The sequence below is a fragment of the Miscanthus floridulus genome, chromosome 14, assembly GCF_019320115.1.
Source record: "Miscanthus floridulus cultivar M001 chromosome 14, ASM1932011v1, whole genome shotgun sequence".
NCBI classification, from domain to species: domain Eukaryota; kingdom Viridiplantae; phylum Streptophyta; class Magnoliopsida; order Poales; family Poaceae; genus Miscanthus; species Miscanthus floridulus.
In genome coordinates, this window is record NC_089593.1 from 6941911 (window position 1) to 6954789 (window position 12879).

General features: G+C 43.6%; 1 protein-coding gene and 1 pseudogene across 1 annotated transcript; both read right to left on the reverse strand.

Moving 5' to 3' along the window:
- Window positions 1-567: 567 nt before the first annotated feature.
- On the reverse strand, window positions 568-2558 carry LOC136502953 (uncharacterized; annotated as a pseudogene).
- A 1059-nt stretch (window positions 2559-3617) lies between these two features.
- LOC136502954 (E3 ubiquitin-protein ligase RSL1-like) lies at window positions 3618-8281 on the reverse strand. Its single transcript, XM_066498193.1, has 3 exons — window positions 8235-8281; window positions 6248-7001; window positions 3618-4406 (listed from the first exon to the last, which is right to left on the reverse strand). Exons 1-3 carry the CDS (start codon window positions 8279-8281, stop codon window positions 4086-4088), a joined length of 1122 nt encoding a protein of 373 aa, XP_066354290.1. The 3' UTR covers window positions 3618-4085.
- Between the last annotated feature and the right edge of the window lie 4598 nt (window positions 8282-12879).

Sequence of the window (12879 nt, forward strand, 5' to 3'; positions counted from 1 at the left end):
AAATCATATATTTCTTGTAAGGTGTCGGACAATGAAACTTTATATATATGGCAATTGTAGCTCTCAATGAGATCTATAAATTCCTAGTTTTGACTTTTCAGTTTTATCATTTGATGAGGTCCTTATAAGATGGTAAAAAAATAATATAAAGTTTCAGCAACATATTAATCTCGTACCAAGGCTCGTCGTCTTACAAAAATCATGTATTTCTTACATGGTGTCAAATAAAGATACTTTTTATACAAAAATTATAGCGCTCGATGAGATCTACAACTTTTTAGTTTTTAGTTTTTTTTACTTAAAGTTGTTTAGATTTTTTTTTAAAAAAATTGACATAAATCATGCTTGTCTCTTTATAATTGGCCCAGTGTGCTTACACACCTATGTTGAGACTACGTATATCCATATAGGTAGGTGGGCAAGTAGTTATTATACAAAAATATAAATATATGGATGTCTTTTTGAGATATTATTACAGTTCCAACAGTTTTCAATGGACCAAGCACACACATATATATATCTGTGGTACAGTGAAGCAACGCATGAATGAATGAACTTCAGAGAATGCTAGTTTATTATCTTCGACTTGCATGCCTCATCAATGTGGCACTTGATACATGGCTCAATAACCTTGAATTTAACACTTGAGGGGACTTGACCTTGGATGCATCTCTTGATGACATCCACAGCCTTCCGGGCTTCCATGAGGGCGTTCCATGTTAGAGGTGTGCACATATGCAACGCCCCCTATTGCGGCCATACGCAGTATCCAATACCAGTTGTTTTAATAACGTTGTATTCTCAAGGATGTGATTTGTTAGCTCAACCAAACCTTTTGCAGAGCGAAACCCACTTATCAGCACTCTCTTCAACTTGCGACGACGGCGTTGTCCACCAGTTCCTCCATGCCTTTTCTCTTGTGGGGAACAATCACCATGAGAATCTCCCGGAATGGCATCAGCAGCAGCATCATGCATCTCTAACTGCATGTATGTATATACAAATACAAAGGTGTCTTAGCATCAAATGTCTTTTTTTCTTGGAATTTTGGTTATATTAACGTATGTTGATTGACTACATAAATGGAAAAACATTGTACGGACACACAGATGATAGTTCAAGCGCAAAGGCACGAAATGTCATACATGTATATATATAAAGGTTTCTGAATTCTGATGAAAAGGAGGGGGGGTCTTACCTGCAAGATGAAAGTATGCAGAGCAGGACAGGCATTAAGAAAAGAAACAAGGGAATAAAAATCATAGTCCGGAGTCCGGACAGCGGCTTGGCGTATGAAGCCGTATCCTCAAGTACTTGAGGTGGCGAAATTTGGTAAGCTTCTTCATTTGTGTATCAGCTGCAACCTAAAGAAACAACAGAGGCCCCAATTGTTAGTGCATATATATGTTTAGGTACAAAGGCAATACAAAATCCACATGTTTGCAAAGAGCAATGAAGCTATAATACTATTGTTAAAGTACATTACAGGGAAAACATCGATGATGTAAATAAATATATATAGTAAGAAAAATAAAGATAGAGATGTATGTCTGTCATCAGAATGCATGAGCACTAATTGTAACAGAAAAGGAAACACTGACCTCGAAGCATGATGATAGAGAAAGGATGCTGAGATTTCGCGCGACGGAAGGGAGCTTGGTGGTGGCATAACAGAGCATGCCATGCTCGTCCACACTAGACACTTTCATCTCTGACACCAGGGGTGATGAATATCCAAGGCAGATGCGCGTCGTGGGCAACCCAACATATGAAACGATCTTGAGCTCTGGTGCATCACATTGAATCTTTTGCAAGCCGTTGTTGTTTCCTACAAGTAGGAATTTGAGCCGCGACAGGAGATGAGGTATCTTCAGGCAAACAATGTCATGGCAGTAGGAGAGCTCCAGCTCCTCCAAAGCAGGCGAAGACGACAGGAAGCAGCTAATTAAGTTCATCTCCAGTAACACGCATCTTGTGGAGATGCACCCTCCTCAGGCTTACCAAGCAGCCGACCCTGTCTATGTAACCCAGACGGCAACCGGTGATGGTGAAGGATGTGATCGTCGAGCATCCATGGCTGTCACTGGACAGCAAGGAGCATGGGAACGTGTAGCCTAGCCCGTCGTCGTCCATGTCTAGGAACGCGCCAAAATCTATGATCCCCTGTGGGATCACAGCCTGGAACCAGCGGTCAAGAATGTCAGGGTCTATGTAGAAGCCAGGGGGAGGCTGAACCCAGAAGATTGCGATGCCGGTTCCAGTGTGGTTGTGCATGATGTGGTCGACTCTAGCGACGAATTCTCTCACCATGGGATCGTTCCTTTGGTAGTACTCTTCTATGCATGGTTGCGATGACGCCCTTGTTGATTTGATCCTCTATGATCGGTAGTTCTTTGTCGATAGAATCAAACGACGATAGGTAGTCTGCCTCCAATAATCCTAGCGTGTAGATGTCCAAGATGAGCTTGGGAACGGAGGAAGGCATGGGAGACACAGGCAGCCTGAGCAGCATAGCGCATCGGCATAAAGACATGTATGTGGTAGAGGATATCCTGCATGAAGAAAGAACGACGAGAGGCAAGATCGATCAATACAGTTGTATGTAAACAAAAATTGGGGTAAGAATTAAGTGTCTGTGATTTGAATTGCACATGACATACATCTGGAAGGGTGATGATCCCCCGCTTCTTCTTCAGCCATCGTGGATCGATCGTTCGTCTACGTGTGCGCATGCATGCAAGACCGACCAATCCGAAACTAAACTTCAACGCTGCCGCCGAAATTCCTCGACGACTTGTTGGAGATAACATATGTTGCATCTACGCAATGTGCACACAGAAAAGCGCCATTGGAGGACCCTTCCAAAAATTGATCAATGAATGGTAGCCCCGACTGATAAAACCGTAACGACTAATAAACTGGCAAGAATTTCAAAACGAACAGAATACCAAATGAACAAAGCATGAACTGCTGCCGCTCAAAACCTTTCACTGATGGAAACGGAAAGTGACTATGCCCAGAAAAGCGCGATTACAAAAGGTTTCATCGTTGGCAGAACGATAGAGACTTGCGGGCACCAAACATTGTGAGATCGGCAATACCAATTTCACTAGATTGGGTGTAGTTTGGGAAGACAATGCAGAGTTGTGTGCTGAAAGTTTCTGATGCAACTCTAGTTTCAGTATCCTCGCTACTGAACGAACGGCCGCATATGAACATGAAAAGGTAAAAGATATTCAGAACTGATGTATGTATTCCCTGTGAACAGTTTTGATTCGATCATGTGCATCTTGCAACCTTCTCGCATCAGAAAAGTCGGATTCATTCATTCATTGCCCTAAAGGAGGCAAATATCGAGAAACTGAACTCATTCGTAGCCGCCTTGGCGCTGGCTGGAGCACGACACATGTGATCCCTTATCTCGCGATAAGAGTCTATCTACCGTACAATCGTGTGTTTCAGCCAAAGTTAACACATGGTCGTTGGCTACCTAAAAAACACATGAATTCCAATAGATAAAAAACCATGTGTTTTAGGAGAAGCTAGCACATGGTTGTTGGATGCCTAAAAAACACACAAATTACAAAAGGAAAAAAAAATCATGTATTTCAGGAGAAGCTAGCACACAAATTTCATCAGACAAAAAAGGCCACACAGACCGGTACATTTTCAATAGGATGTTTACATCTACGCAACACAAGAACACATATAGAGTGGTACCATATTGGCCCACTTCAATGCCACTACTACACACAACCACTCTTAGACTGTCTCCAACAAGAAACCCATATAGGCACCCAAACTCAAAATGGGTAGCAAAAGACCTAAAATCGGCCTTCAACAGAATACCTATATGGGAGACCTATTTTGGGTTGCCTAAGAGGCACAAATCAAATATAGACATTCTCTCTCCTAAAAAACCATTTGCAGAAATGATTCTCTTTTGGGTCTTGTTGTTGGAGAAGATGTCGAATAGGTATTGAACATTTTACCTATAGCGTTACCCAAAGGATGAACAGGTCTTGTATTTTGGTTGGTGTTGTTGGAGATAGCCTTATGCCTATGCATGCCACCACCCAGAACATTCAGTGGAGCTTAACTTTCACATGCTCCTTCATGCACGAGAAGCAGAAGCGATGTGTGCAACCTTCAACCGCATGGATTTTGGTAATGTCAGTGTCTTCCAAGCAGATGGCGCAGTTCTCTCTTTTCTCCTTGCTAACATTGGCAGCAAGAGCTTTGGCAATCTGAACAGTTAGTGAATCTGTTGCTAATTTTACGACATAGCTGACTTGGTTTGGCTCAACAAGTGAGACTTCACATTGATCAAACTTCCTTCGGACTGACAGAACCTGATTCATCATATCTGCCAGCTTCTTCCCTGATGGGCGCCAAATGCCAAGCATCTGCAAATGCACAGAGTATATATTAGGAAAATATGGTCAGAAGAGTGAATTATTATGATTTGTCAAGCACATACAGGGTAGGCAGGTATCATCATAAGACCAGAACAAAAGAAAATTCTTAAGAAGTTTTCTACTTAGCAATGCACACAACAGCAAAACTGGCACTGAACTAGATCCATATCATCCTCCAGATTTACACTTCTTGCTGAACAAATGACTCAAAACATTATGCAGTTGTATTACAACAAATGCTGCAGTTTAGGGTTTACAAACACCTTTGAGTAATGGATAATTGTAGACTGACATCTTAGTGAAACTACCCATTGACTGGAGTGAAACCACAAAGTTAGTGATGTTTGGCATCTAAAATTCTGACACTTATTTATGTTTCTTATGAATAGGGAAGGTAGCAAAAAACAATACTATTTTTTCAGTTCAAACTGGTAGCTGAAAGAAGGAACTATCAAGTACAGAAACTCTTGAGAACTGGATATCAATGGAAAAAGTCTGATCCATCATATTCATATATCATTTCCCCCCTGCAATGCAATAAGCAAGACAACCAATGCATGTTCAGACAAGTTGGGATCATGGCGCCACAAAATACTCATTTCAAGAATACGTTAAGGCTTAATGTCCAACCAAATCTTGTCCAGTAGACACTGCAGTGCTGCTAGCTTCTCCACTCACGTAAGTATTCAGTAAGATTTAGAACTGAACAGACATTGAAATACCCTAAGCACATGGAAACAGCAGCACCAAATATACTAAAACTAAGTTTCTCTTGGGCGACTCAATCAACTAGTATCAATATCTCTTGGCGGCCTATGCCTAAGATCTAAGCACATGGAATGGAAGATGTATACATCACAAAGATTGGCACCGAACCAGACGCATATCACCCTTCAAGTTTACAAGATCTTGCTGAACAAATGACTTGAAAGTTGAAACATCTAATACCATGCAGTTGTGTTACAACGAATACTCCATTTTAGTGTTACATACAGTGGAGTATTTGTGAGTACTTTTTCTTGAACAAAAATGGCAGGAATTGATCCCAAATCCCAAATCCCCCAAGAAAAGAGAGTTCAAAAAAACACATTACAGGTTGATCCCAAATCCCAAAGGACCCAGTAACAAATCCCCCAAGAAAACCATCTGGGGACCAAAACCTGAGTCCGAAACACAGGGAAGTGGAAAGGGAAACACAGGGAAGTGTGTGTGAGTACTGAATAATTTTAGACTGGCATCTTCATTAACTGCCCATTGACTGAAAACATGATGTATTGATCAAGACATGAGTAAAGAAATACGCTCAAACCACAAAAGGTTAAGGAAGTTTGACATATCAAATTCTAACACTTTCTTATGTTTTTGTTTTTTAAAGGAACCGAGCAGGAGAGACTTTGTTATGGGAGGGTAGCAAAAACAGTACAATGTTTTCAGTTCGAACTGGTAACTGAAAGAAGGAAGCACCAATAGTACAGAAACTATTGAGAACTGACTGTCAATGAAAAAATCTGATGGGTTATATCCTTTTTTTTTCCGCTGCAGCGCAAGTTTAGATAAATAGTACAAGCATCACTAAAATAAAGAACCAAATCCTATCCAGCAGACAGTACAGTTCTGCTAGCTTCTCCACTCAGATTCAGAACTGAACAGGCACTAGAAAAGGGGAAATATCCTAAGCACATGGGAACAGCAGCACCAAATCTACTAAAAGTAGTTTTTTTATTGATTCAATTGTACTTATATTCTCTCCTGACCATATCTTTTAGGCAACTCAATCAACTAGAATAAAATAGGTGAAGGTGGAGAGGTAAAGAGTTGTCATGGCATACATGGTTGTAGAGCGGGCGGTAACCAGTGACGACGGTGACACTGCGGATGCCCAACCCCAGGGCGGCGTCGAGGCCCTCCATCAGCGCCATCACCTCCACAATCATGCGGCCGTCCACAAAGCGCTCCACCGGCTTCTGTATCCTGAGCACCACTCCCCCCTGCGTCCTGCAGACAGCCACCGCGAGCACGGCGATGCTGGGGTCCCGGTCCCGCGGGCCCACGACGTCCCTGCTCGGCATACCCTTGGAGAAGACGCGGAACAGCGGGCGGGGCGAGGAGTCGACGGGGCGCTCGAAGTAGTCGCCGTCGTGGGCCCATTGTTCCTCGGGGATGGCGGCGAGGTCGCGAGCGAAGAGGGCGTCGTGCGCGGCGATGCGAGCGGAGGCGGCGGCCCGGTCCTGGGCGGCGCGGCAGGCCTCGGCGTCGCGGCGGTCCTGCTCGGCGCGCGCGAGGTCGGCGGCCTGGACCGCGAAGGCGTAGGCGGCGTCGGAGGAGGACTCGGGGACGGGGAGGACGGGGGCGGCCTGCGACGACGATGACGAGGCGGCGGCATTGGGCAAGCGGAGCGAGGCTTGGATGGCCTCGGCGACCTGGAGCTGGAAGGCGAGGTCGAGGTCGGAGGCGGAGATGGCGGCGGAGGATGCGAGGGCGACCTGCTCGTGGAGTGCGGCTAGGTCGTCGCCGCCGGTCTGTTGGGCCCTTATCTCGGCTCCCTGATCGGGGGAGCCCAACCCTAATCCGGTTGGTGGGCCCCTGTCGCACAGCACACATAAAAGGAAGGTGGAGGTGAGGGCTCGGACTATGAGGTTCACTGGAGCCGCCACACCCACCTACAGAAACCCTAATACCGATCTAAAGCCGTGCTGCCAGCGACGGGATGGCCCACCGACTTCGCCTCTGCCTCGCCCCGGCGAGTCACCACCGGCCACTGGACCTCGCCACCGAGCCGGAGTTGCCTCGACACCGGCGTCCGCGAGGTCACAGCGCAACCGCGCACGGCGAATGGAATGTTACCCGGAGGCTACGGGTTACACACAGAGAGGTACACATCCATCGATTCTAACAATGGCATCGGAGCCAGGTTGGTTACAAGTGTGTAACCCTAACCCTAACCGGGTAAAAGAAGAAAGAAAATCCACCGCCACTGCACGGGGGGGAAAGATGGCCGCACCGCTGTTCTACACCGGCGCACGGCAAAAGTAAAGGAAAGAACAGATCCGTGTTCGGATCAGAGAAGAATAAGAAAAGTAAACAAGATCCATTCGGATCATAGAAAAGGAAGGGCCATCGGCACTTGAACTCTGACCCTAACTGGGTTAAAGAATGGATGAAAAGAAAGAAAAGGTTTCGGCCTTGAGATGAACATAGCCGAACCCTAAATCCAAAAGAGAAAAGAAATCAAAGAAAAGAAAGGAAAACAGAAAAGAACAAAGAGAAAAAGAAGGGTCGGAAAACTAACCCTAACCCTAGATCCTGATTCGGATGAACTCCAAAGAGGAAAACCGAATCGGTCGAATCAAAAGAAAGAAAAGAAATAAAAGAAAACAGAATCGAACCCTAGAACCATTCGGATGTCAGAGAAAAGAAAGGGGAAAAGGGATCTCAAGAACCCTAAGACCTAACCCTAACTCGCATGGAGAAAGGGCTAACCCCAATCGGTCAAACAAAGAAAAGCATCCAAATCCGAAAGGGGGAGGGGAAAAGAACAGGGGTCGGGACACTGAAACTCTAACCCTAATCCCATTCGGATGAACAAGCGAAAAGAAAACAGTGAAAACCCCATTCCCAAACCCTAACCCTAATTCCTGTGCGTCGGTATGAAGAGAGAAGGAGACGGGGAAGAACGGGAAAAGAAAGAACCTCGCCGGGCGTCGCGAAAACCTTTCGCCGACGCGGGAGAAGAAAGACCGCCGAACCGGTGCTGCTGCTCGCCGGGCTCGGCAAAGGGGTCACCGCGGCCAGGCCGCTCGACGGCGGCGCGCTCACCCGCTGGGGAGCGCGCACGCCGGCGAGGGGGCCGGCGGCGGTGCCATGGATTGCCCGCCTCGCTCCACCACTCGCTCTCGTCGCTGGCTCGGTTGTGCTCGGCTGAGAAGAGAGAGCGAGGAAGAGAGTGGAGAGAGCGGCACTGAGAGAGAAAGAAGAGAGAGAAGCAGAAAGGCCGAATGACCTAGGGTTTCAGGTCGGAGGCCGCGGCCGGGGGGTTTTGTTGGAGCGAAATCGACGCGCAGCCGTCGATCTCCATCGGACGGCTCAGATTGAGAAGGCCGGCTTTCAGCCCAGGCGGGTGCGCGCGCCAGGCCGAATTCCCGGCCCAGGCCCAGGTTGCGGCCTGGTCGCGGGGGAGCGCGCGGGAAAGGGCGCAAACGGCCGTGGGCCGTGGGCCGCCTTGCCATTTTGGGCCCACACAGGAAAAGCAAGAGCCAGTTTCGGTTTTTTTTCTTTTTCCTGGAAAATTGAAAATACAAATTGGCTCAAAAGAAAAACAGAAAAAGGTATTTTACCTATGGGTAAAATTTAAGAAATTGATGTAAAGTTTTTCCGCTGATAAAGAAAAAGTATATTCTCCAGTTAATTTGTACCAATGTGGTATTTAACTGGAGAAAAGAAAAGATTTTCCAGAAAATGTTTATTTCCTGGAAATTGATTAATGGATTAAAGAAAATAGAAAAAGAAATTTTCCCTGTGGGTAAAATTAAAGGAAAAGAGAGTTTTCCACAGTCAAAGAAATTGTTTAAATCTCCAGTTAATTATGTACCAACGTGGTATTTAATTAGAGAAAAAGAAAGTTATTCCGCTGCTAAAGAAATTGTTGATTCTCCAGTTATTTTGAACCAATGTGGTATTTAATTGGAGAAAAAGAGTTTTGATATGATTATGATGTTGTTATTTACTGACCAACGTTGTTAATAACAATATCGTAATGTTAATGTTTTATGCATTAATTCTACTTCTGCCCAACCGTGATGTAGAATTAGTGTATAAGAAAAGTTGTTAATTTTAATGATTTATGCATTGATTCTACTTCTGCCCAACGGTGATGTAGAATTAGTGTATAAGAACAGATGTTAATTTTAAAAAAATTTATGCATTAATTCTACTTCTGCCCAACGGTGATGTAGAATTAGTGTGTAAGAACAGTTGTGAAAGTTAAAGATTTATGCATTAATTCTATTTCTGCCCAACGGTGATGTAGAATTAGTGTATAAGAATAGGTGTATGTTTTGATTTTGATCAACATTGGAATCAAGGCATGCAAATAGTGTTAATTTTATGTTAAGAAAAGTTTTGACCTGGTTTTCATCTTGTTTGAGGTGGACTGGGTAGTGTGCCACTTGGGCAACTAAAGAGAGGGATTTTGAATCCCAAAAGATATCCTATGACTCCTTGGGTATAGGAAATGAACACTACCAACAAGAAAAAGTTTAGCTATGATAAAGAACATGATTGAGCTTGTAATTGTGGGCTCAATCACAGAGTGTGACACGGTCACCGAGTACCTCGATAGAATAAAGAGTCAGTTCACTGGCTCTTCAAAGACATATGCTACTCAGCTGAAGTGGTGGTATAAGAGAGCTCACGATGCGTTGTCGAAATTATGGCAATGTCGTTTAGGCCATATTTCGAGGGGGAGAATAGAAAGAAAAGTTAAGAATGATATTCTTCCTCCATTAGAGCTCTCAGATTTAGAACAATGCAGAGAATGCATAAAAGAAAAAGTATGTAAAGAAGCGCAGGAATTTTATAGATTATTCACACAGACATCTGTGATCAGCTTTCCTGTAAAGAGTGTGGATGGTTATGATTCGTTCATAACATTCACAGATGATTACTCCCATTATGACTATATTTATCCAATCAAAGAAAGAAAAGATGTATTGGATAAATTTAAGATATTAAAGATTAAAGACAGTCAGGTCTGACCGTGGTGGAGTACTACGGTCGGCATACCCTAAAAGAATGGTATAGTAGCCCAGTATTCTATACCGGGCGAATCTCAGCAGAATAAAGTAGCTAAAAGAATCAATCATACCCTGATGGATATGGTGGGCAGTATGATAAGTTACTCCACCTTACAGTTGAGCCTGTGGATGGAGGCGTTAAAAACCTCATTCATATTCTCAAAAGAGTACCAAGTAAATCGGTGCCCAAAACACCGTATGAGTTGTGGACAGAAAGTGTACCCTCACTAAACCACTTGCGTGTGTGTGGGGGAGCCCTGCTGAGGCTAAAGTATTTAATCCAAACATTGAGAAGTTAGATCCCAAAACAGTAAGGTGCTATTTCATTGGCAACACAGAAAAGTCAAAAGGTTTTCGTTTTCCACTGTCCAGAGAGACATACAAAGTTTGTGGAAACGAGACACGCGGTTTTCCTAGAGGATGAAAAGATGAGGGGGAGCATGGTAGCTCGAGAAATTGACCTTGAAGTGAAGCGGGTGTAAGCATCCACTCCAATGATTCATGAGCCATTTTTCTCACTACCTGCTGTAGCTGCACCGATAGTGCTAGATACTATGGTGCTAGCACCTGTTGTTATCCCACCTGTGGCAACAATGAATGACGATAAGGAACCTATTCTTCAGGATTCTATAGAACCTATTGCCACACATGAGGGGGAGCAACAACAGCCTCAAAATAGAAGATGTGCCGAATGTGAAGGCCCCTTATAGGTCTCAAAAGAGTTAGAAAATCAGCTATTCCTGCTGATTATGAAGTGTACAACACTAAAGAATTTCAAATGGAGGATGATCCCGCCTCGTTTGAAGAAGCCATGAGTAGTGATCAGTCATCAAAGTGGCTTGAGGCCATGGAAGATGAAATGAAATCATTGAATGCTAATAAAGTTTGGGAATTGGAAATAATTCCTAAAAGAGTCAAAACAGTAGGCTATAAATGAGTCTACAAGATTAAACATGACTCTCAAAGGAATATAGAGAGATATAAAGCTCGACTTGTGGCAAAAGGTTTTGTGCAAAGAGAAGGGATTGATTACAATGAGACATTTTCTCCAGTCTCATGTAAAGTTTCCTTCAGAATCATAATGACATTAGTGGCACATTACGATTGAAAATTACATCAGATTGATGTAAAGACGGCATTTCTCAACGAAGACTTGGAGGAAAATGTTTACATGGCACAACCGAAAGGTTTTGTCATAGAAGGAAAAGAACGAATGGGATGCCGCCATAAAGGAATCCATTTATGGATTAAAGCAAGCTTCAAGACAATGGTACTTGAAGTTTGATCAGGCAATAAAGAATTTTGGGTTTAAAGAGAATATAGAGGACAATTATGTCTATACAAAGTAAAGAGAATGTAGAGGATAATTGTGTCTATGCAAAGTTTAAGATTGGGAAGTTTATCTTCCTTGTCCTGTATGTAGATGATATCTTACTTGTTAGTAGTGATGTCAGTCTACTACTGGAGACAAAGAAATTTGATATGAAAGATCTTGATGAAGCCTCGTTCATTCTAGGGATCGAGATTCACCGAGATAGAAGAAAAGGGTATAAGGACTGTCACAAAAGGCATACATAGAAAAGATCTTAAAGAAATTCAGTATGCAGAAATGTAGTCCCTCACCTGCTCCTATAGTCAAGGGCGATAGATATGGAGATTTTCAATGCTCCAGGAACCAATATGAGCTCAGTTGATAAAGTAAAAGTGGTTCCATATGCTTCAGCTGTCGGAAGCTTGCAACATGCTCAAGTATGTACGCGCCCTGACTTGGCATTTGTTACCGGGTTTTACTTGGCAGATTCCAGAGCAATTCTGGAATAGAACACTGAAATTGATAAAGAAAGTCTTGCATTATTTGCAAGGAACGAAATGCCTCATGATGACATATAGTAGATCTGATTCACTCCACATGGTGGGATATTCAGATTCTGATTATGCGAGAGTGAATACATATCCAGACGTGGATTTTCTATCATCTCACAAATGGGAACTATTTCATGGAAAAGCTCGAAGCAAACCGTCACTACATCGTCCACAATGTATGACAGTTTGTAGCATGATATGAGGCAACGGGGCAGGTGAACTAACTAACGAAGTTCATACCCGGTTTGAAGGTGGTTGACGACATCTATAGACCACTAAAGTTATACTGCGATTATCATCTGGCAGTACAGGATGCTCACAACATAAGTCAAGTGGTGCTGCCAAACACATTGACATAGAGTATTATGTTGTGAAAGATAAAGTCCGGGATCAAGTCATAAATCTTGAGCATATAAGAACAGAAAGGATGCTCGCGGATCCGCTTACAAAAGGCTTACCACCCAACATGTTCAGAGGACATAGTGTTCAGAGAACATGTAGCTAGCTTGGGTTTAAGGGAAAGCCTAAAATATTCCTGGACAAAAGAAGGCCCAAAGATAAGTATCTATTTCAGAACAGAGTAGTGAGTTGTAGCTGTTAAGTCTATCGGCAATGGACCGTGACGATGAGACATGCTCTATAAGCTAATCTGTAATGGAATGAACAAAAGCAAATGATATAAAAGTGAAAGATGGAATGAGATCAAGGGGGAGAATGTTAGTTGATCTCTACCAATAGGCCCAACGGCCTATTGGGCCCTTATCTCGGCTCCCTGATCGGGGGAGCCCAACCCTAATCCGGTTGGT

Excerpts from the sequence above, each read along its gene's own strand:
- LOC136502954 (XM_066498193.1), bottom strand. The coding sequence starts at position 8,281 with ATGGCACCGCCGCCGGCCCCCTCGCCGGCGTGCGCGCTCCCCAGCGG. Across the intron at positions 7,002-8,234 it reads GCGTGCGCGCTCCCCAGCGG|GGGCCCACCAACCGGATTAG; the intron begins GTGAGCGCGCCG and ends GCTGTGCGACAG. Across the intron at positions 4,407-6,247 it reads ACCGCCCGCTCTACAACCAT|ATGCTTGGCATTTGGCGCCC; the intron begins GTATGCCATGAC and ends GTGCATTTGCAG.